The 24,088-nt window shown below is 40.6% G+C and overlaps 1 protein-coding gene across 2 annotated transcripts in view; it reads left to right on the top strand.

Moving 5' to 3' along the window:
• The window catches only part of LTBP1 (latent transforming growth factor beta binding protein 1), a 548,083-nt gene that overhangs the window by 438,750 nt on the left and 85,245 nt on the right, over positions 1 to 24,088 (top strand). For both annotated transcript variants that reach the window (XM_073627728.1, XM_073627727.1), the window contains 7 exons: positions 492 to 590; positions 3,341 to 3,466; positions 4,622 to 4,747; positions 5,695 to 5,817; positions 7,964 to 8,083; positions 14,923 to 15,048; positions 17,516 to 17,638. In XM_073627728.1, coding sequence (XP_073483829.1) covers positions 492 to 590; positions 3,341 to 3,466; positions 4,622 to 4,747; positions 5,695 to 5,817; positions 7,964 to 8,083; positions 14,923 to 15,048; positions 17,516 to 17,638 — 843 coding nt within the window. The remainder of the gene's footprint in view (positions 1 to 491; positions 591 to 3,340; positions 3,467 to 4,621; positions 4,748 to 5,694; positions 5,818 to 7,963; positions 8,084 to 14,922; positions 15,049 to 17,515; positions 17,639 to 24,088) is intronic.

Below are 24,088 nucleotides of genomic sequence, written 5' to 3'. Positions count from 1 at the left end.
CTTCTTTCTAACTGGGGCAGCGCAGTGGTGTAGTGGTCAGCACTTTCGCCTAGCAGCAAAAGGGTTGCTGGTTTGAATCCCAACCACAACACCTTCTGCCTGGAGTTTGAATGTTCTCCCTCCTTTGGTTTCCTCCCACACTTTAAAGACATGCTGGTAGGTTGATCAGATCCTGTCTAAATTGGCCCTAGTATGTTAGGGACCTTAGGTTGTAGGATCCTTGAGGGCAGGGACTGATGTGAATGTACAATGTGTAAATTGACATCGCTATATAAGTACCTGAAATAATAACTGGTACATGCTTTCCCCAACTTAGTGACACAGAAACTAAGAAACAGTCAATCAACTTACATTTTGAAATGGTAGCTGTGTGTGGCCAGTGTTCTACAAATGAATGCAGACTTTGCTTTTTTGAGAAGAAATTCTACCTTAGTATCACATTATGTATACGGATATTTGATTTCCTTATAATATTTCATTGCATTTTGCAGTTGTTGTTGAGAAGTCATCCCCACCTGTACCTGTAGAAATAGCCCCTGATGTCTCAAAGTCAAGTGCTAGTCAAGTTATTGCTCCAACTCAAGTTACAGGTAAGTGATAATTGTTGATCTAAACTCTTTGAATTTTCATATAGGTAAATTAAATGTAAAAAAAGTTCTAAAGATTTGCATATCTCATAATAACAGTCATTGGTTTTTAAACTAAAAGCGCTATCTTCCTCCTCTGTGCAATTTAGTGAAGCAGTTCCAGCATCTTAATACATTTTAATGTACTTAAGAAAGTACAACACCCTTTTGTTATGTAGTTTAATTGAAAGCACATTGCTATTTTATTTCTCTTGCTTTTAAATCCAAATGTACGCAATGCTTATGGAAGACTCCAATGGGTACCACAGCTACATATAATTTTATAGGACTATGTTGGATGACATTGACTTGTTTTGAGTAGTGTGAATAAATCCTTATGGAACCCATAACACCCTTTTGCTCATGGTTCATGTGTTGAGTTTTCATGTTTTGGTAAAGCTGAACTTTATTCATAACAATTTGATAAATATGATTTATGTTAATTATGTTCTTTAGCAAGGAACATTCATTCCACATTTAATAATTATGCTACCAAAATTAGTGTTTGTTGTAAGTTGTCTCCAGCATTTTTCTGGCTGGAGGCTGCCATTTTGCTGAAGCCCACAGCTCCTGAATCATAAAGGGGACCTAAACCCATCAATTTAACGGTTTTAAAAAATAGCAATTCCAGAATTGTAACTAACTGTCATAACTGATCAAACATGCAGCACCATGGTAGTTTTAGATCAAACAGAAGCAGCTTCCTTGTCTGTAAAGGATAGGAGGGTTTAATTCCACTTTAAGGCTGTCAGCAGATCGGCCTCTACAAATTCGGCAGTGCCTAAAAATGCCTAAAAATGGGGAGCAACTAAGCATGTGCACAGCAGGGTGAGGAAGTGTATTACTGGGTTCTAAACAGTATAGGCACTTATTTTTAATGTTTTACATAACTATACCTGCAAAAGGGGCCAGCCTAAAGTGATCTAGCAAGACTTAATTTTTTGACTAAAGTTCCACTTTAAAGTATAACTAAAGGCATGACTTTTTTTCAGGTTTGGATAGAGTGGAGATGGATTAGACCCCTTGTCAATCTTTATTGCTGTCTATTGCCTCATTAAGGAGATTCTCCCTAGCTTTTTCTGAGGTTGTCCCCAGAAAAGTAATAGAGGGGAAATCTTCCAATGGGGACACTAGTTCTGGCGAGCTGGGGGTCCCCAAGGAATTCACTTAATTTGCAGGGATTTACTATCACTTCCTTTTTGGCTATGGGACAGGAAGTGAAGGTAAATCTCTGCAATGGGACACAGATGGTGAAAAAAAAAATCTCACGGGGGTTTAACCCTCCCTTGCTCTTTCTAAAATCGAAAAAGGAAAAAACATTTTGCCTATAGTTCTACTTTAAGTCATCTTAGTTAGACTGCCAAATGTGTTCTGTTTGGCTGTGTTTTATATAAATGGAGCACAAGTATTTGTGACAACTAAGCATCTTATGCAGGTAAATGCCACCCATAACAGAACAAAACATGGAGAAAATAGGTAATTGATCAGCTGGCCCCATTTCTACCTACAATGTGTCACCTTGCATGAGACAATTAGGTTGATTTTCTTAAAGGGGTTGTAAAGGTAAAAGTTTTTCACCTTAATGCATTCTATGCGTAAAGGTAAAAGTTTTTCACCTTAATGCATTCTATGCATTAAGGTGAAAAAACATCAGACAATACCAGCCCCCCCGTTTTACTTACCTGACCCCTCGAAAGTCCCGCGCTCGCCCCCGACATCCTCTTCGCCGCTCAGCCTGGCCGTTGATAGGTTATAGTGGATGGATTGAAAGCAGCGCACCCATTGGCTCGTGCTGCTGTCAATCACATCCAATGACACGGCGCGCCGGGGGGCGGGGCCGAGTGATACAGTGAGTGCCTATGGCCGCGGCTGTATCATGGGAGCACGCCCGCAAGCACTCAACACCATGCGAGGGAGCTCGCATGAAGATGCTGAGTCCTTGCGGGGGGAAGCCGAGACTGTGCAAAACGAGCTGCACAGTGGAGCTAAGTATGACATGTTTGTTATTTTAAAAAAAGAAAAAAAATTATCTTTAGTGATCCTTTAAGGAAAATAGGCTGTTCACTTTGCAAAAGAAATATTATTTTGCAAGGAAAGAGACAGCATTTTTGCTTGCACGTGATTGGATGATTGAAGTCAGCCGAGCTTTACCTCATCCACTAAGCTCTTGGGAAAATTCACTTTCAAAGTACAGTTTCCCTTGCAAAGTGAATACCCAGTTTAGTAAATCTTCTCCAGTACGTAAAAGCTAAATGGTAATTGTAACACTAATGTGTTTAGTCAGGAAGCACCATAAGCACTTAATAGAGATGGTATATAATACAGGAATCTATTGTAAAGGAAATTTGTAAGTTCTGTGTATAATTGTATTCTATTTGATATGTATTGCACACTCATACCGCCAGGGAGGTTAAACCCCTTGTTACCATAAAAGTACAATTGTAATATTAATGTGATACCTACAGTATGTAATCATGTGTATAAAAACCTTCAATTGCGTCATAATAAAGCAGAACATTTATTTGGAAAGATGCGGAGTGTATCTTTTGTGTCTGTTCCCTACTGCAGTAGTTATTATTAATTTGGAACCACTAATCAATATGAGGATAGGAGTTGCCTATTTATAAATTTCCATGTCACCATGAAAGAGAGCAGTATAAAAAATCATTAAAAATGCATATGCAGCTTTAACCTTTTTATGCTTAATTTTGCAGAAGTCAATGAGTGTGTAGTGGATCCTGATATCTGTGGGGAAGGCTTCTGTGTCAACTTACCTATAGGATACATGTGTGTCTGTCAGGAAGGGTATAAGCAGAATAACAATCAGACCAAATGTGTGGGTAAGACACTTCTACGATCACTGCATCTTCAAACAAAACTGTATTCATGAGTGTAAAATTTTGGATGCAAGAATCATAATACATGTGTACCTAGATCAGCCTTTCTCAACCTTTTCACCATGGAGGAACCTTTGAAAAACTTGCAGATCTCAGGGATCCCCCAATAAAATGTTTATTTATAGCTTGCAGCACATTTGTGTGATCAGTAGGTTGTAGATAACAGATAATGGCAGGAAAAAGGATGGAGAGTATTTAAACATTCTATATGACAAAATTATCTTCAGTGATAATCAACATATTAAACAGATAATAAAACCATTTTTTTCCTCCTATAGGAATTTAGCAGCATTTTTTAGGGAAGGTTATGATTTTGACAACAATTTGAGATGCTTTTGAGATTATTCAGATTTCATTGCAGGTGCAGTTGACCTGCACTTAACCTGATTCAGCTACCTTTTACTTCCCATAGACTTGTATGGGGAGAGAAGCAGTTCTGAAGCAAACAAAAGTCCATCCATACTGGCCCTTCCTGTGCAGAACCCTAATTTATAAGGGCCTGTAAGGAGCACAAATAAAGAAACATATGTAAAGAGAATATAATGGAAATGATCTCCAGATCTCCAAAATCTCTCACAATATGTCCCCAGTCTCGCACTGCCTTCTTCTGCATATCCCTGATCACCAACCACATCTCCCTGCTCTCTGTTCATCTCATACACTATATCCGTAGTGGGCATTTACATTGGAATACCGTGAAAAAGTACAGCTATCCTTTAGCATTAATGGAATTCTTTCTTTAGACAAGCTGGGAGGCTGCAATTGCTATACTCTTCTTCTGAAAATGCAAATTATCTGACTATTACATTTCTCTTTTTGCTTCAATACTTTGAATCAATGTCCTGGAAAGTATGCAAACTAATTATAATTTTCCTTGATTTGCATACTTTTTTTGGGTCAGTGACTCAAACTATTAAAGACTGCTACAGATGTCAGCAATGGTAGCCTCTATAGTCTTCACTCTTGACAGGTTACCTTTATATTGTTTCACATTGTGTGCCAGGGAGCATATCAGGTCAATTAAAGGAGAAACTGACAAAATGTGCACATAACATGTTTTATGTATTTCTGTTATTTGATAAAGATCTTTTTGTTTAGATGTTGATGAGTGCTCTCAGGATCGCGTGCTTTGCTCACAGGGGCGCTGTGAAAATACAGATGGAAGTTTTCTATGTATTTGTCAAGCAGGATATATGGCCAATGAACAGGGAACTGATTGCACTGGTATGTAATATGATGTCATAGGGATAACCAATGGTTAGCAAAAGAATGAGTTTATTTTGTACTAGTAGCATAAACTATGACTTCCAGTAAGCAAAATAAACTGTTACAAAAAGACAAAGAAGGATCAAAAGGACAAAGAAGAATCACAATCTTTCGTATCTTTTTGCAACTGCATACAATTATGGCCCCCTGTTAAAAATAACATTTGTGCTGCAGCACAAGTGCCTCTTTACCTAGAGTTTTCTTTTAGTGTCCTTGCAATGTTCCTCAAATAACTGATGAGTCTGCAAATGAATTACACCTATTGCAGCTTGCTGTGATGGTGTGGCAATGATGCTGCACTGCTCCTGAATTCAGTGCACAGTCGCCACTCTCATGTAGGCTTTGCCTACTTGCACTAAAGTGGGAGTAGATGTTGCAGGGAGTGTGGGTATCAGCATTGTCACTGCTGATTCTTAAATCTTTAGTTTTTCAATCAGCACCTGGCCCTATCTAGTCCTGCCCACTGCCTTTTAAATTGGCAGAATTAATTGTGCTGCTGAAACCCTCTCACTGTGAGCTGCAGTGTCTGGGAGGGGGAACATATGAGATATAAATAAGAGGAACTGGTTGGATCAGGGAAGGTAAAGAACCTTTTTTTTTGTTTTTGTTTAGTTTATGAGCCTTGTGAATTTTTTAGTAACTATATTGGGTACTTATTTAAATAGTCATACAGGAGCCTTTAGTTGTTGGTGAAAACCATTTCATAATCACACAAACTAGAAGAAAATTTGGGGTAGATGTTCTGTATACAAACAGTGTAGAGAACACCCCAAGTTGCCATATTGAAACAAAGCAACATTTACTTTTTTGGCAATCTTTAAAAATCATGTCAGCTGGAAACTGAAGTGTAAGGTCTTATAATATAATTGTTTAAACTTAAGATGTATCCTTTTTTTTTTCTTTAGATGTGAATGAATGTTTGAGACCAGATGCATGTCCTGATGGCCTCTGTATTAACACTGTTGGCTCTTTCCGATGTGAATACTGTGACAGCGGCTTCCTCATGAACAGAAGAGGTCAATGTGAAGGTAAATGGAAAACCGTGAAACTAGACATTAGTTTCTGCTTGACATATTTGTTTGACTTTGCAAATACATTGCTACTTTGACCTTCTCAAGTGGAACATCTATTCATATAATTCAAGGCTTTCAAATCAATGATCAAATAAGTAAAAAAGAAATCCCTGGGTGTGTAATGCATGACTTGAGGCTTGTTCTCCCATACAGACACAGCATGGGCTAGATTTACTAAAGAAAATGCACATATGCTATTGCATATTGATGTGCACACAAAATTCTCAAACAGCCAAAGTGTACCTTCACAGGATTTACTATTTTCACATGGTGCCTGTGGAGATGGGCTCAACTGAGATAGTGTACAGCACATATGGCTAATTCACTAGACAATGCTTTCATTCACTAATCAGCATATGCTCCAACTTCCAACTACATGTTAGCTAAATAGTGCCATGCCTAAGATAAAATTGTAACGTTATGGGGGCTATCTATTTTGCACTAGCATTTCATGAAGGAACAATGCCAGCATGAGGTGCACACTGATATCATTATTGTTGTTATACATGATTTCATATGCTGCAGCTTACAAATGCTTATTGTAATGAAGTATTAAGCAGATGGATTGAATCTCAGCTGGTTCAGCAGGGACCGGCCAAGATTCAATCCATCTATGGGCAGGCTGATTGTGCCCAAGTCGATTAATCAATTGTCTTTGGTACAACCAGCATTTAGGATTTTAAGCATGTGATTATTGCCAGCGACTACAGCCGCTAGCAGTCATCACTGTGTTCTCCTGGCAGGGACGGCTTCCTGCCTCCCTACAATAGCTCCACAGGAGGGATTCCCTCATCAACACAGTCAACCTGTGGTTGAGGGAAAGAAAATCTCATAATCTATGGCCTGCTTTACTTGCTTGGCATAATAAGATGGCTCTGTGTACACATTGTTTGGGGCTGTGGCTTTGTTTAGTGCATGTTTCTTTTATACTGTATGTTAGTGACCAATCATGGTGCTTGTCAGTATATATACACTGGCTGCTTGTTATAGAAAAATGTTCTCATTGGTTTTTCTTTTCACTTCCATGCTATTTTGTATGCCTACCTTAAAATATATGAAAAATGAGTAAATGTAAATGCATTTTGGCTATTCATTGATCTACGCTAAATAAGCATATAACAGGCACTGGAAATAAATTGAAAATTACCCTTTGAAATGTAGGCCCTCTGGATTTTCAGATGATTGTAATCTTGAAATAACTTGTTGGAAGCTGAAGATTATCCTTGCAACATTCCCTTGATCTGCTGGTTGGCAAATGTCACAGTGACTGCTCTTTTCATTTGAAGTTTTGGTGCTTGTCTACTGTATGCATGCTACATGGTCACCATGCCACAGAGATCACACCTACTTAGAGCTTGTTAGCACAATCTTATATGTATTCTTATATGTCTCACAAAGTTATTTGGTAATGATTTATCAATAGTTTAAATATTTATAAGCAAAGATGAAAGTTTTTCAATTAACAAACATATACCATCAAAACTAACTTTATTAAAAGATTGTCTTCCTTAATTTAATGAGACATTGTGGAATCTGTATATTGTTTTAATATAAGGGCACTTTCAGAACAATAGCCAATCTGCTGAAATAACTGCTTGCATTACTTTTCTGTGGTTGTGCAGGATTTAAAGTTATTTTAAATGATATGCTGTCCTAGGCTGTCATCATATGGCTCCCAGTAAAAGGTGCTGAATATGAGTATTATTTAATGGGTTTAGTGACAATTTAAGCTGCTATTTGATTTTGTAATGAAGCTTATCTACCAGCATTTTAAACTTCCTTATTGGTGCAAGCCTAAGGTGAATGTAGATAATTCCAGAACCAGTATAGTTCTACAAAATTATGAAACTAAAACCCTCCTTAGTTATACTTCTTTATAATATTTTAGAGATAAAATGTATTATGCTGATGACTTGTTTAATTACATTTAGAAAAAATGACATTTACAAACTGATTTTACATGTTGTAATTTTTTTTAATCTTTACTATACATTTTCAGCAGATATTTGAGCTTTATTAGCTTTTTCAAGTCATGCCTGGTACCATTTAATTAGTTCTTTGAAACACAGTATACTAATTCAGCTTAACTTTTTTTTAACAGATATTGATGAATGTCTGACTTCCACTACTTGTCCATATGACAGATGTGTCAATAACCCAGGATCATATGCATGTATACCTTGTCCTGAAGGTTATAGAGGATTTAATGGCAGATGCTTTGGTAAGTTTGCTTTCATGGTATGTGTATTCAAATAGAAGGATCAGGACTTTTAGCATCCGTGTCCATACTTTATTGTATTCCAAAAGACCACACAATAGGTTTTGTTAGCTACTAACTGGCTTTAGTTCTATAATTTTTTGAGTCTCGTTATCTTGAAAACACTATTGATAATCATCATTCTGTTTAGAAAAGATTTTAACTGTTTTTTGTGAGGGTTTTCCGGACATCTGCAAAATAAATATTACATTGTACGTTTTTTAGGTCTGTCAGTGATATAGAAAAGTAGAACTTAAACAAAGCATACTTCACTGTTATATCATTGTTATATGTAGGAATAGATACAGTAGTATTATGTATAAAGTCTTCTAATTTCAGGGGAAAATGTAGTATCTTCCTCTTGGCTTGTGGAATTAGGGATTATATCTTGATTTAGCATTCTCTACTTTGGTGCCTAGAGCTTCCTACATTTCCATCACTCCTCTTTCCCCACGGCAATACCACATTATCCTGTCCCACATCCTTTACCTAAGTCCTGCATCTTGTCAGCGCTATGATGTTATCCAATCCCTTTGTTCACAGAACCATTGCTAACACTTAATGTAAACCTGTGCCAAGACTATGAACAATAAAGTATTTAAATACTCCAAACAAGCAATAAAAGCACTTTCAGGCAAGCCCTTAATAGCCTCTGTAGTTACAGGCATCATGGAGAAATACATCTTCAAAGACAACAGAAGCACTCAAATTTTTGTTTGTTTCTTATTTCCTTCTATTACACCAGAATACTGGCAGACTGCCACTCCTCTAATATAAAAACACATTGGGTGTTTCTAAGATATTAGAAACCAACTAAAACCCAACTTCAGAGGCTTTGTTGTGATCTTTGAGGATCTACTGTATGAGAATGAAGTACCTCACACTGCATGCAGCTAGAGAGATGGCTTCTTTTTAAAGGGACATTGTCATTAGAGGCTCATAGAGGTTGCCATTACTGAACTCTCCTTTTTTGAGAATGCTAGTTAGTTTCTTGGCTGTCATGCTGATTGGCTTTACTGCTATCTGAGTTTCAGACCCAGCGCAAGTATAGAAATAGAAATTCTGACACTATTCTGGCACTTAGTTAAAGTGTTACCAAACCCACAACAGTAAATGAATCTGTATATGCAGTAAAGCATGCTTGTTATACTCGCTGTGGAACTTAAAGAGGTTGTAAACCCTAAAAAAAACAACAAAAAAAAACACCAAAAAAAACTGTAAGACAAAGGCATAATGAACTAGTATGCATCGCATACTAGCTTATTATGAAATTCTTACCTTAGAACAAAGCCCTGCAGCGGCACCCGCACACCGCTGACACGGCTGACATCTTCCCTGGTGCTCCTTCCAGGTTCGCGGGCTCCAGCGCTGTGATTGGCCGCACGGAAGCCACCCGTTATGGCACAGAGCCCTGAAGAAACGTCACAAGCGCCCATTCCTTCAGAGCGCATGCGCCGATAATGTCAGCAGCAGCGTATATAGTAGATATCTAAACGGTGCAAGTTTAGGAGATATTTACAGTACCTACAGGTAAGCCTTATCATAGGCTTACCTGTAGGTACAATTAAAGAGGAAGACTTTACTTCCTCTTTAAGGGGTTAATCCTCCTCATTGTGTAAAAAGGCTGTTTGATCTTGTATGCACAGATCCTTCCCTCCTTCCACTGTCCCCTGATAATTTCTTGATAAGGCAGAACCTATGGAGTCAGGCTGCACATGCTCAGTTTGGTGTGTATTGCTAGAGAGTTTTTTTTTTTCTTGGGAGAGTGCATGTGATAAGCACAGGGCCAATTAGCACTGTCCAGACAGAGAGTCAGGGGTCTTGCAGTCTCATAAGGCAGTCAGAAAACTTCTCCTACAAACTTTAACCAGTGCTTGGCTGGACACTGCTAGAAGTCACAAGACTGCTCTAACTGCCGACGAGAAAAGGTATTTAACAGTTTATATTTGCTAAAATAATTGCATTTTCCTGTTCCATTTGTACTGTGGGAGACCAGATATAGTGAATACAGGGTCCTGGGTTTAGTAACACTTTAACAGAGAAGTATGGGAATGTTTTTTCTTTTAGAATCATACTTACCTAGCTGGATGCAACATCGGAACAATGCTGTATCTGTCCCCCGCTGGCTCTATTACTGATAACCGGTTCTCAGATCTCCCTTAGGAGAGAGCTGGTGACTGTCAGTTACTGGCTCTCTGTTCTGCCCCCGTGCGTTGGGCTGTGGAGGGGACTAGAATGGTAAGCTCAGGCTCTCAGCAGCTTGCTGAGAGACTGAGCCGGGTGCTGGTCCAGGCATGTGGGTGGATCCTGACCATATGGTCATGATCTTTCCCGAGCCTGAACCGGCTCTGTGACGTCAGTCGACAGGGGGCGTCAGGAGTGCAAAACGAACTGCACTCCTGTGATCCACAGGAGAAGTACAGCCAAATAAGCTTTGGCTGTACTTCTCCTTTAAAGCATGCTTGTTCTGAGCCTGTGATTCAAAAGTCAGATACTGCTCAGCAACTACAGTTATCAGACGTAGGCAAGCAATGGCAACCCCATACTTTACTCTTGACAGAGTCATTTTAAATATTTGAAGAATATTTAATACTTTAATGCCCATAGTCTGAGCACAAGTGCACTTCAGGATCCTTAAAGTGTTTGTTAACCCCCCAAAAAAATGTAGATTCTGGTCCCTTAACCTCCCTGGCGGTATGATTATTTCATATTTTTGATGCTGAAAGCGGTACAATTATTTTGCATGGAAATTTGGCGTTTTATATTGTAGGCCTGTAATTCTTAGGAATAACTCACTTAAATCTGTCCAAACCAGAGTCTAATAGACATCTCGGGTATGATAAAGTTTGAAACACGAAATTATAATATAATAAATAACTATAAATAATTATACCAAATAATAATATAATAATAAAAATTATTCAATAGTGTAATCAAGTCAAAAACACTAAAATTTGCTCAGTTGCAGAATTGTCACTGTCATTACTTTTCAGTGTTTGATGACGGATCTCCCCACAAATCACTATCGCTCAATTCAGCGAGTGATTTCTAATTTATTATCGCTGTTTTCTAGCTGGTCTAAAACCACTTTTGATGTACAAGGACGGTTTTGGTTGTTATGGACAATCTCCAGTTTCCAGGCAGAAAGAACAGTTTTTATAATATGAAACTGCATGCAGGGCATTGGACAGACCACTAGGGACAAAAGGGATGTGAAATTATTATATACAGTAATGTAATCTGTAAGACTACAGTATACTGTATGTATTGTGCATGTTTCACTTTTTGAATTTGGCGCCGCTCTCCGTCTCTGTGCGATGCAACGCTCGCAGGGAACGGAGATCAGTTCCATGATGAAGCGAGTGGAGGACGAGCCGCTCACACTGCGGGGAGACATCGCAGGATCCAGGGGACAAGGTAAGTAAGCCCTTCCTGGATCCTGCGATGCGATCCCGAGCCTGGCTCGGGGTTACCGCTTTTGGTTCTGAAAATCCACCCCAAGCCAGACTCGGGAATACCGCCAGGGAGGTTAACGCAGATTACACAGCACAGCGCTTGTGCTGTGTAATCTGCCCCCTCTAAACTGTAAAAAAACCCTGAACATCGCACTTCTAGTATTCCCTCTCTAAATAGACCACGATAACCTGGGTAGCTTCGCCCTGATTACCGTGGTCTAAGTGCGTCCCTCCGTCATATGCTGTCCCCTCTGCTCTCCTCTCTCCCCCTTAACTCCCTCCTTCCTCCCTGTCATCTGCCTCTGTGTCTGTCTCTGGCCCGGTCCTGCCCCCCTGCCGCTATTGCTTGTAAAACAAAATCATTTCAATTTCACTGCCAGTCTCTCTATTAGAGGCTGGCATAGTACACTATTTCATTAGTATTACAAAACGAGCAGTGTAAATACCTAATTTGAGCTGTCTTCAGGCTGGTCACATGAATCGCAGCCGCTTTACAGTTCTGAGACAGGGCTTCTGTGGAGGAGAAGTGCAGTCACGTGATCTCCCCGGCTGACATAAGAGGGGGATCACAGCCCCTCCCTCAGAAGCCATCCATCAGAGCTGGAAAGCGTCTGTGAGTCATGTCACCGTCCTGAAGACAGCTCCAATTAGGTATTTACACTGCTCGTTTTGTAAAACTAAAGACATAGGGGTTGATTTACAAAAGGCAAATCCACTTTGCACTACAAAACACACTTGGAAGTACAGTCACTTTAGATCTAAAGGGAAGATCTTAAATGAGGGGAAGCTCTGCTGATTTTATCATCCAATCACGTACAAGCAAATATGCTGTTTTTTATTCCTACTCCTCCCATGTCCCCCTCAGATCTACAGCGACTGCACTTCCAAGTGCACTTGCAGTGCACTTGTAGTGCAAAGTGGATTTGCCTTTAGTAAATCAACCCCTTAGTGTGCTATGCCAGCCTCTAATAGAGGGGCTGGCATAGTTTTATACATATGGGTTAACAAACCCTTTAATCAGAGAAAGTTTCATAGCAATATAAGGGGCATGTGCAGGGCAATTTAGCAAATGCAGTTACCAGTTAACATATAACAAAGCAATTATAAGTGCACTATAAAAAGAACAGACTTGCTCAGAGCAGCTATTAGGCTGCATTCACACTACAGTAGCGTTAAGTGCACAAAAACCCATTTCGAAAAATTGTGGTGACATTTATTGTTAATGGCACTCCAAACATTGCAAGCGAGATGCACATTTTTATGCACAAAAAGTTTGGCAAACTCAGTAAAACTCGTGGTTAAAAAACACAAAAAGCTTCAAGCTTAAAAAAGTGCATGGGCTTCTATGTCGTGTTTGCCTCACATAGGGAAGCCCATTGAACCAAATGGGCTGCCCTACTTTGCCTTGCAAAAGTATTCACCCCTTGGCTTTTTACCTATGTTGTTACATTACAGCCTTTAGTTCAATGTTTTTTTAATCTGAATTATATGTGATGGATCAGAACACAATAGTCTAAGTTGGTGAAGAAAAATATATGCATAAAACTATTTTTCAGAAATAAACAAATGATAATTGGCATGTGCGTATGTATTCACCCCCTTTGTTATGAAGCCCATAAAAATCTCCGGTGCCACTAATTACCTTCAGAAGTCACATAATTAGTGAAATGATGTCCACCTGTGTGCAATCTAAGTGTCACATGATCTGTCATTACATATACACACCTTTTTGAAAGACCCCAGAGGCTGCAACACCTAAGCTAGAGGCCCCACTAACCAAACACTGCCATGAAGACCAAGGAACTCTCCAAACAAGTAAGGTTGTTGAGAAGTACAAGTCAGGGTTAGGTTATAAAAGAAATATCCAAATCTTTGATGATCCCTAGGAGCACCATCAAATCTATCATAACCAAATGGAAAGAACATGGCACAACAGCAAACCTGCCAAGAAACGGGCGCACCCCCAAACTCACAGACCGGGCAAGGAGGGCATTAATCAGAGAGGCAGCACAGAGACCTAAGGTAACCCTGGAGGAGCTGCAGAGTTCCAAGGCAGAGACTGGAGTATCTGTACATAGGAAGACAATAAGCCATACGCTCCATAGAGTTGGGCTTTATGGTAGAGTGGCCAGAAGAAAGCCATTACTTTCAGCAAAAAACAAAATGGCATGTTTGGAGTTTGGAAAAAGGCATGTGGGAGACTCCCAAAATGTATGGAGGAAGGTGCTCTGGTCTGATTAGACTAAATTTTAACTTTTTGGCCATCAAAGAAAACGCTATGTCTGGCACAAACCCAACACATTACATCACCCAAAGAACACCATCCCCACAGTGAAACATGGTGGTGGCAGCATCATGCTGTGGGGATGTTTTTCAGCAGTCGGGACTGGGAAACTGGTCAGAGTTGAGGGAAAAATGGATGGTGCTAAATACAGGGATACTCTTGAGCAAAACCTGTACCACTCTATGTGTGATTTGAGGCTAGGACGGAGGTTCACCTTACAGCAGGACAATGACCTCAAACACACTGCTAAAGCAACACTTGAGTGGTTTAAGGGGAAACATGTAAATGTGATGGAATGGCCTAGTCAAAGCCCAGACCTCAATCCAATAGAAAATCCGTAGTCAGACTTAAAGATTGCTGTTCGCAAGCGCAAACATCCAACTTGAAGGAGCTGGAGCAGTTTTGCAAGGAGGAATGGGCAAAAATCCCAATGGTAAGATGTAGCAAGCTCATAGAGACTTATCCAAAGCGACTTGGAGCTGTGATAGCCGCAAAAGGTGGCTCTACAAAGTATTGACTTTAGGGGGGTGAATAGTTATGCACATTGACTTTTTCTGTTATTTTGTCCTATTTGTTGTTTGCATCACAATAAAAAAAAAAAAACATGTTCTTTAAATTGAATGATGCAAATCCTTAAACAATCCATGTTAATTCCAGGTTGTGAGGCAACAAAACACGAAAAATGCCAAGGGGGGTAAATACTTTTGCAAGGCACTGTATGCATGAAGTGTAACAACAACCAAAAATTGCACATATGCTTGACTCCTGATGTTGTGCAACATAGTCTGAATGGGGGCTTAAGGTTTCATACACCGTGTTCTTCAATTGAAATCACTATATTTAAACTATTTTTATGCATCAGTTAAGTGAATAAACATAGGCATCATTATTACATTTCTATGATAATTGTCATAAAAAATATGTAAATTAAAAGCAGATTCCATATACAGCTAGAACGAGTAAAACTGTTATTGTGCTGGGCTATGTATTGTATGTATTGTATTTCCTGCACATTTTTACCTTTTTATTTTATGTACACTGATTTGCATTTCTCAAATTTTTAGACATCAATGAATGCCAAGAAGACCCATCCCTGTGTGCTGGTGGTGACTGCTCCAATCTGGAGGGTTCATACATGTGCACATGCCGAACAGGATATGAATCAACCTCTGACAGCAAACAGTGCATTGGTAATTAAATGTTCTAGTACAATTTTACATTTGTCTTGTTTCTTCTGCTGGATTCAGAATTAGTCTTGGATAGAAACAGGAACTTTTGTATCCTAGAGTGCTTGAAAAGATGCCCATCTGATTCTAGTTAGGATTCTCAGGCTAGTTTGATATTAAGTCATGATTATGCTTATTTAATTTTAGTATTAGATTCACTGATTTTCTAGAGTAGTTTTGTACATCTGTGGAAGGATTTGTAGTCCAGACAACAACTAAGAAAGCAGAATCAATTCTAGCACAATACCACTGGTGAATATAATGACAGCATACATCTAAAGAAACAACAAAGGTCTATGGGATTTTTAAGGTGCTTGCAAATCCAACCTCAGGAAGAAATACACACCAACTGTAAATTAAAACACATAATGTTATTGTAAATACATATTAAAAGGAAACCAGAAACCAATGATAAAAGTATTTTTTATGACAAAGTTATAGTGTTTATAATCAGCACTCCTCATAATAGATGAAAATACATGTAGTTACATACAAAGTACAAAGATCATAACCATGAATAAGTTTACATAGTCAACCTGAAAGGAGAGCACTAAATCCCAACACATTTCGCAATCTAGGCTTCTTTCAGAGGCTTAAGGGGTGCAGCTGATGAGAAAAAAACACTGTAAATTGCAACAATCTATGAAAAACACAATTGTGCACTTTTTCATAATGAAATACATATAAATATTATAATATTACAAAAATATATAATCTCTTGCATAGATAAACCACATTATATAGGAACACTCCAAGTAAAGGGAGAGAAAAACAAGTAAAACACTGGCGGAAAACACGAGTGTAACAGTCCCAAAGGAAAAGGAGACAGGCCAAGTGGGAGGTCATCCAATAATCCTAGCACTACACATGGAGGCAGTAGTGGGGAGTATAAAGCCACCCACAACCGTACACAGACAATCCTGAATGAGCATAAACAAGGACAAAAGGACCTTCTTTGTCTAGACTTATTGTTTTTGGGGGTGTGGTCCTGAGGCACTCAATTATACCCAGTACTTTACTGCTATAATGACAATGCAATATGTAGTATTATGTAGTGTAGTATGACTGGTATGACACTGTAGTATGTCAATGGTATATACTATGCACAGCACATCTTAATGGGTGCAGTTGCCATATTGTAAAGCATAGCCCAACGAATGCAGCATTCAAATTTATGTATTGCACGGCATAGTTTACAGAGTAAAACAGGCGTTTGAAATGTACAATGCGCCTTACAGAGTGCATCTGTCAGGAGTATGTCTGGGGTATCCACAATATTGATCATTAATAATCAGTTAGAGAAGTACCCCTTTATGTTGGTGATCAGTAGTGAAGTGCTCCCTTACACCATTGGTCAATGCTGAAGTGCCCACTTATGTTGGTAATCAGTGTAGAGCCCCCTTACAATGGTGGTTAGTGGTGAGGTTCCCTCTTACGTTGGTATCAGTGGTAAGTGCCTCGTTTCATTAGTGTTCAGTGTCCCCTTTCTTAAATGGTAGGATCTGCCTTATATGAATGGCCTGTGAAAATTGTCACACTTTGTAGTAAGTAACTCTTATGTTGGTGGTCACTGATAAGTGCACTTCTTCGTTGATGGTCAGAAGTAAGTGCCCCTTTTCACTTGTGGTTATTAGTTTGCTTACTATTGTTTGTGGCGGGTGGTAAATGGTCACCAGTGACCATCAGTATTGTTTAGTGGTGAAGTTCCCCTTAAATTTGAGGGAGCTTAGTAATGGATCATTGACATCAGTGCCTACCTGAGAGAGGAGAAGCCCCACAGGTCCCATGTTGGTGGCTTCTAGTTCCCCACACTCAAAGTATGCAGACATCATTTAGCTGGAGTTCACTGCACCCAGTGTTGTTAGTATAGTTGGGTGTTGCTAGGTCAAGAGATCCATGCAGGAAATAAAGGCAACTAATCAAACATGGTAAACAGCGACTAGGTAAATAAATGAAATCAGATTTAGCAAAATCCATACTTATAACATATCGCCTTGTTTGTTAGCAAATGATGACAACAAGGTTCCTTCTCACTGACTTCTATACAGCTGTGAAATGACTATTGTGTCATTGGCAGTCATTACACTGAATAACAGGTATGAGCTACACAATTTCAGTGAGCCAGTTCAGTGGTGGTGTCTCAAAGATGCAGTGGTAGAAACAAATGTTTGGAAACAAATACAATATACAATACTTGCTTATGGGCACCTTTGGGACGGTTGTCAGTTGAAATGCTCTATGCTTTCAGCAGACAAAACATAAAATGATTTATGAACCATAAAATATGCAGAAGTACAATGCAGTTCTTTATCTGATGAAAGTAAGAGTTGAGCTGATATTTTCTTGCAACCAAAGGCAAGTGCATGTTCTTATGTGGAGCACTTTGAATTCATTAGATGTGCTGTAAATTGGCAAATGTTGTTTGTTACAGACATAGATGAATGTCGGCTTGGTAATTTATGCTTGAATGGTAAATGTCATAACATTGAAGGCTCCTTCGTCTGCTCCTGCAACTCAGGATATCAGCTAAGCCCAGCCAGCGACAAGTGTGATGGTATGTATAATACAACTAAATGTTTGCTTGCTTTAATATAGCTACAGTATAATACACATCATGCAGCTGCTATTCTTATTTTTTTTAAGTATTATAGTTTTACAAGACCCTTGTATTTACAGTATTGTATAATTCATTGTTTGTTTCCCCCGCTTTAAAAAGCGAATAAAACTTTCAAGCCTTAAAGTGGATATAAACCTGATTCATGAAATTTGACCTAAGCACATATATCTTCAGTGTTTTTTAATCTTTCTCCAAAGCTCTAAATCCTGTGTCTTTCTGCTGCTCTGTTCTTCTGTTATCAGCATGATAACTTCTGACAAGTTCTCTGGCAACAGAGATAAAACCAGCCTGAATTTTGTGTCGGGGTGGGTGCTATGAATTGATTAGCAGAGAGTTTGTCTTGTCACAGCACAGCTCTGCACATTCCTTCCTTCCTTTACCTATGTGGAGGGGGGGGGGGTGAATTGTCCCCAATCAGCTGTCACACAGTAGATGCCAAGAATCCACACCCAGTGGTGAACAGGAAGAAAAAAATCTCTAAAACAATGTGAACTTTCTAAAGAATATAGCAAGCTGAAGACAGCAGATACACATGTAAAACTTATATAGGGAGATTTATTTCAACTCTGTGTATCATCTGAGGCTGTTCACTTCACTGGGTATATGTGAGGGTTTACATCCACTTTAATGTGTAGTTCATAATAATATGAATCTACAAGTCTGTAAGTGAACTGACTAATACGGGTTCCATAGTATAGCTTCTAACATGCTAACAGGGTCCTCATCAGAATACAGGGGTTTGTTTTTTTCAATACTTTATTCCTCATTAATATTATGTAATTTCTAAATATAAAGGGTTATTTATGTGTACAAGAAATAACCTTTTAGAAATGTAGGGAATGTTTTTCCTATTAGGGCAATTTGGACCATGCTTTTTTTTTTCACATTTTCTGGATCAGCTGCAGGTTTATTTAAATTTTGGGCGAACTTGATGGACACGTGTCTTTTTTTTTTTCAACCTGACTAGCTTTGTAAATATGGGGATTTCTCCTTATTGCAGTTATGATATTGTAAAATACATATATATTTATATTTATTTGGCACTGAACCCAAAAAGTGAAGTTTTGCTATATGTTATACAGGAAAATTGAGGAATTAATTTTGTGCCTAAACAACACCTTAAAAATGTACTCTTTTTCTGGAATGCCTCCTAAAAAATATTAGTGTGCTTTCTGTTATGGGAGGGTACCTACAGCTTCATAACTGTATATCTGCAGAGTGAGATCGAAGGTAATGCTGCTCTGAATACTGGTCTCAGAGCTTGTCTCAGAAGATTTGAAAAGAAATTTGGAGATGCCACTCCTATGTTACTCACTGTTCTTGTTAGAGGCCCTGATATGAAGAAGAAAAGCTCGGTCTCTACCAAGATAGCCACCTCCAAACAGAGACCCACAAGACAGAATAAAGCATGGTCGGTAATGGGAAAAGATCAGCTGAAGAGAGAAAATAGGCAGTGCTGGGGACTAACCCTCTACCTGTCTTTTTTGTCTCTGCTTCCAGAGTTCAGTTACTGTTTAAAACTGGAAAGAAATTGGGGATGGGCGTGACCGGAGGTTGAGGGGAGGGGAAGGACGTTGCGGACCGGACCGGACCCAGCTGCTCTACCTAATGCCTTTGCTAGAAGTCTGGCTGCAGTAGCAGCTCCCCCTATCTCTATGCTGGCTGGTTTCTATGGAAGCAGGTGACTGGCGATATAGATCGAGCTCCGTCCTGTGTCTGCCTGGAGACAGGAGCCTGCACGCCTGGAGCGGCTGCACTGGCTGAGAAGGGAAGAGGACGCTGACGGAACAGCGGAACAGCTGATCAGACGGCCGAGCGGTGAGGTCACTTCAGGTACACTGTGTGTGCTGGGTGCGGTGAGAGAGCCCGCCCGTGGTGTTCCTGGCGGAGAGCCTGTAACCTGCCCCCTCTGGTGTGTCCCCTTGATGAGATCTGGATGTGGAGATTGGGGGGAGGACGCTGATGCTGACAAGTGAACAGCTGATCGGTGGATTGTGCGGCGTGAACGCTTCAGGTACAGGTACGCTGTGTGCTGTAATAGAGTCTGCCAGTAGTATTCCCTGGAGGGGCTCTTGAAATCGCCCCCCCCCCGGCACGTCCCTTGGTGTGTTCCTATTGTGGTGTGTGGGGAAGAGGACGCCGAAGGCTGAAGCGGTTGTCATAAGAGGGAGAGCGCGTGCATTAAGCTAAAATTGGTGTTTGCATAGCCAGTAGTGGTTCTCCCCTGGGACTATCAGCATACTCCTTGGGAAGAGGGAAGAGGCATTTGGTAGAGACTGTGCAGCACTTTATTCCGGAAGACCCAAGGGGTGTTTGGAGGCAAGATGACCAGGAAGAAAGGGGCAGAAGAGGCTGCAGCGCAGGAAGGAGCTGGGGCACATAACACACGTGGCCCCAAAGATAAAGCAGGTCAGGGAGTAGCTGCAAAACTGGAGCGCTTTGCCCACACACCGAATTGCACGCCTAAGAAAAGTAGCCAGGTGGGAGGCGTGCAACTCCAGGGGGCGCAGGCCAACCACCTTGGGGGAAGGAAAAGCCAAGGACCAGCAGAAGTATGTGCACCAATACTGTCGGAAGCGGCATTACAAACACATTTGGAAAAGGCGAGCGGATCAAGCAATGAAATAATAGATGGTAAAGGGCTACTAGAGCAGGAGCCATCTCTAAAGGACATTCTCCTAGCAATTAATGTCTGTAAAACTTCCTTGTCGGATCTATCGGATCAGCTTAGAGGTATTAGAGAGGATTTATATATGCTCAAACGGGATATGCAGGAGGTATGTACGCGGACTACCGCTCTTGAGGAGAGACTCAGTCAGGTGGAAGACGACGTGAACCCAATGAGACATGAAATTAAAAGGTTGAAGGAACAAGTGGATATGTGCTCGCAGAAGTTGGATGAATACGAAAATAGGGCACGTAGGAAGAACGTGAGGGTTTTGGGTCTCCCCGAAAGGAGCGAGGGTAACAACCCTGTAGAATATATGGAAGGCTGGTTCAGGGACATGTTCGGCAAAGATTCTTTTTCTAAATATTTTGCAATTGAACGAGCACACAGAGTTGCCTCTAGGGCTCCATTGGCGGGGGGTCAGCCAAGGCCTCTCATTGTCAAATTTCTGTTTTTTAGAGATAAAATCACCATTCTCCGGAAAGCAAGGGAGATGAAGAACATACAGTATAATGGCGCAAGAATATCCTTATACCCAGATTTTTCCCCTGAGCTGCAGAGACAGAGGGCAAAGTTTATAGAGTGTAAACGGAAACTCCAGCAGCACAGAATTGGTTACGCGCTATTATACCCAGCCCGCTTGCGGGTAACAGCAAATGGGGAGGTGAAGTTCTTTAATGCCCCTGCAGAAGTTTTTTCATGGCTGGAGAAGTATGAGGGGAGGCCACAGCATGGTGAAGGTCTATAGAGGGGGGGGGGGGAGGAGAAGGATAAAACAAGTTCCTTTTTTTTGTTCTTTGGACTGATGGTCATTTAAATTTTCTGGATATTTTTTTTTTTTTTTTTTTTTTCTTGTTTTCCTTCTTCTCGTTCCTTCTCCCTTGCACCGATGTAGTTTTTTTTTTTTTTTGTAGAAGTGAAGGTTTAGGGGAGTAGTAGATTCAATCCTTTTCACATTGGTTAGGTTGGGGGTAATTCCCCTCTCATAAAGGTTCGGGTAGCAACGTAGAAGGAGAAAGGAGGTATACCCACGTTTAGAGGGTTAATCATGGTCACTTTGGAAGCCCAGGATAGGGGCCCAAGGGTGGGCGAAGGGGGGAGGGGGAAGGGGGGGAGGGAGGGTTGGGATGTGGGGGGGAGGATTGGAAGAAAGGGTATGTATGAGGTGGTAAGGTGGGAGGAGGGTGGTAGGGGTGTGGTATGGAATGTAGTGAGTAGTATTGAGTGTACAAGAGTAAATTCACTAAAATTTCAAATATTAGCCACAATGGTTTGTTTTGTAATATTGAGGGCCGAGACTGTATTCTGGCAAGTGTGTATATACCTTCACCATTCAGCACAGGGATACTCAGTGTTCTGTTAAGCTCTACAGCGGATAAGTATTGAGTGCACACGAAAAGCAAATTCACTAAAATTTCAAATATTAGTCACAACGGTGTTAGAGATGATTACTATTTTTTGCAAAGTTAAGACACAGGTATAAGTGAATGTTAGGCACTAAAGGTGGTAGGATGGTAACCTCAGGGATATTTAGATGTATGAATGTATGTTCATGGAATGCACGGGGGGTAAAGGAGATGTGGAAAAAACAGGCAATTTTTTCTATGGCTAGGTTAAGGGATGTTGGGATATTCTGTCTTCAGGAGACCCACCTGGATAAAGGTACAACTAGTGTTCTGAGACACAGGAATTATCAGGAGCAGTATCATTCAACATACACATCGTATTCAAGAGGTGTGAGTGTACTGATAAGCACTGGGTTGGTTTTCTCCTGTAGACAGAGTAAACTGGACAAGAAGGGTCGGTATGTTTTTTTGTTTTGTAATATTGAGGGCCGGGACTGTATTCTGGCAAGTGTGTATATACCTCCTCCATTCAGTACAGAGATACTCAGTGAACTGTTAAGCTTTATAGCGGATAAACCTGGGGTGCCGGTGATAGTGACGGGAGACTTTAATATGGCTATGGACAACTGCTTAGATAGGTTCCCGACAAGGGTGGTCTCTGGTGGGGTATCCAGAGGCCCGCTCCTACAATTTTGTAAGGAGGTAGGGTGGGTGGATATCTGGAGGAAGTGGCACCCGGATGTGAAGCAATACTCTTGCCACTCTAGAACACATGCCACTCTCTCTAGGATCGATTTAGTGCTCTGCAATGAGGAAGCCTTAAGGATAGTGGCGGGGGTAGATTACGAGCCAAGGGGGCTCTCAGACCATTCTCCAGTAGTTTTTTCAGTTAGAACGGGGTCGAATTTTGGAGGGAGGGAGTGGAAATTGAACCCCTTTTGGCTCGAAGTAATTGAGAATGACGGGGGGATTGTAGGTGATCTAAAAGAATTTATAAAGCTGAATTCAGGTTCCGCCCCGCTAGGTATAATATGGGACGCCTTGAAGGCGTTCCTTAGGGGGATCCTTATACAGAAAATTTCCTCTGTTAAGAGGAAATCACAGGTTAAGGAACATAAAATAAAGGAACGGGTAAGGGAGGCGGAAAGTAGATATGTGGAGGAACCAACCTTAGCCAGATATGAGGGTTGGGTAGAGGGTCAGGAGGAATATAGGAAACTAGTTCTGGAGAAAGAGGAAAAAAGGAGAATGTTTCAGAAGCAGAATTTTTTTGGGGAAGGGGAATCAGTGGGAAGAACCTTGGCATTGATAGCTAGAGCAAATGGCCCCTCATCCACTATATCAGCAATATGGGATAAGGGAGGGAGGATTATAAGGACTACCCCCGGTATAGTGGAGGTGTTCAAAGAGTATTATGAAGACCTGTACAAGGCCCCACAGCGGGATGTAGAGGGTGAGATGTGGGAGTTTTTTGAAAAACTGAAAATTGTCCCGTTATCCAATGAAGACAGGGAAATTTTGGAAGCCCCGTTAACACAGGTAGAGCTGCAAAGAGTGGTAATGGAGATGGCGAATCAGAAAGCACCAGGACCCGACGGCTTGCCTACAGAAATTTACAAGAAATATGGAGATGTTTTGCTCCCAAAATTACTGGAAGTTTTAAACGGGGCAGTGGTGGAAGGAAGATTGCCCATATCCATGACAGAAGCCACTATCATAATTTTGTTGAAAGAAGGGAAGAATCCGTTAGAAGTATCCTCCTATAGACCGATCTCACTCTTGTGTACAGATATTAAGATCCTGACAAAAGCCTTAGCAAATAGGTTAAAAAAGATAATTGCTAAAGTAATACATTCGGACCAAACAGGTTTTATACCAGATAGATCGGTAAGCGTGAATATTAGGCGTGTCTATGGTAACGTACAATTACCTACAGAGAAGGGGGGGAATAGAGCCATTTTATCTTTAGACGCGGTCAAGGCTTTCGATAGCCTTGAATGGCATTATTTGTGGAAAGTATTGGCAGAGTTTAAATTTGGTCCTAATTTTGTGAAATGGCTGAGAATTTTATATGACAAACCAAGAGCTAAAGTCAGGGTCAATGGGGAGTGTTCCGGGGGGTTCCAGTTGGGGAGGGGGACGAGACAGGGGTGTCCGCTGTCGCCCCTGCTCTTCGCCCTCGCGGTGGAGCCACTGGCAGTGGCTCTAAGAACGTCACAGGAGTTTCGTGGGTTTAGAAGAGGGAGCGAGGAAGAGAAAGTCGCAATGTATGCGGATGATATTCTGCTATTTTTGGAGGATACACAGTCCTCACTGCTAGCAGCCATGAAATTGATTAAAGAATTCGGCCATTTCTCCGGTTTAAAAATCAAC

The sequence above is a fragment of the Aquarana catesbeiana genome, linkage group LG04, assembly GCF_042186555.1.
Source record: "Aquarana catesbeiana isolate 2022-GZ linkage group LG04, ASM4218655v1, whole genome shotgun sequence".
In the NCBI taxonomy this organism is placed as follows: Eukaryota; Metazoa; Chordata; class Amphibia; order Anura; family Ranidae; genus Aquarana; species Aquarana catesbeiana.
This window is presented reverse-complemented; position numbering and strand designations above follow the sequence as displayed.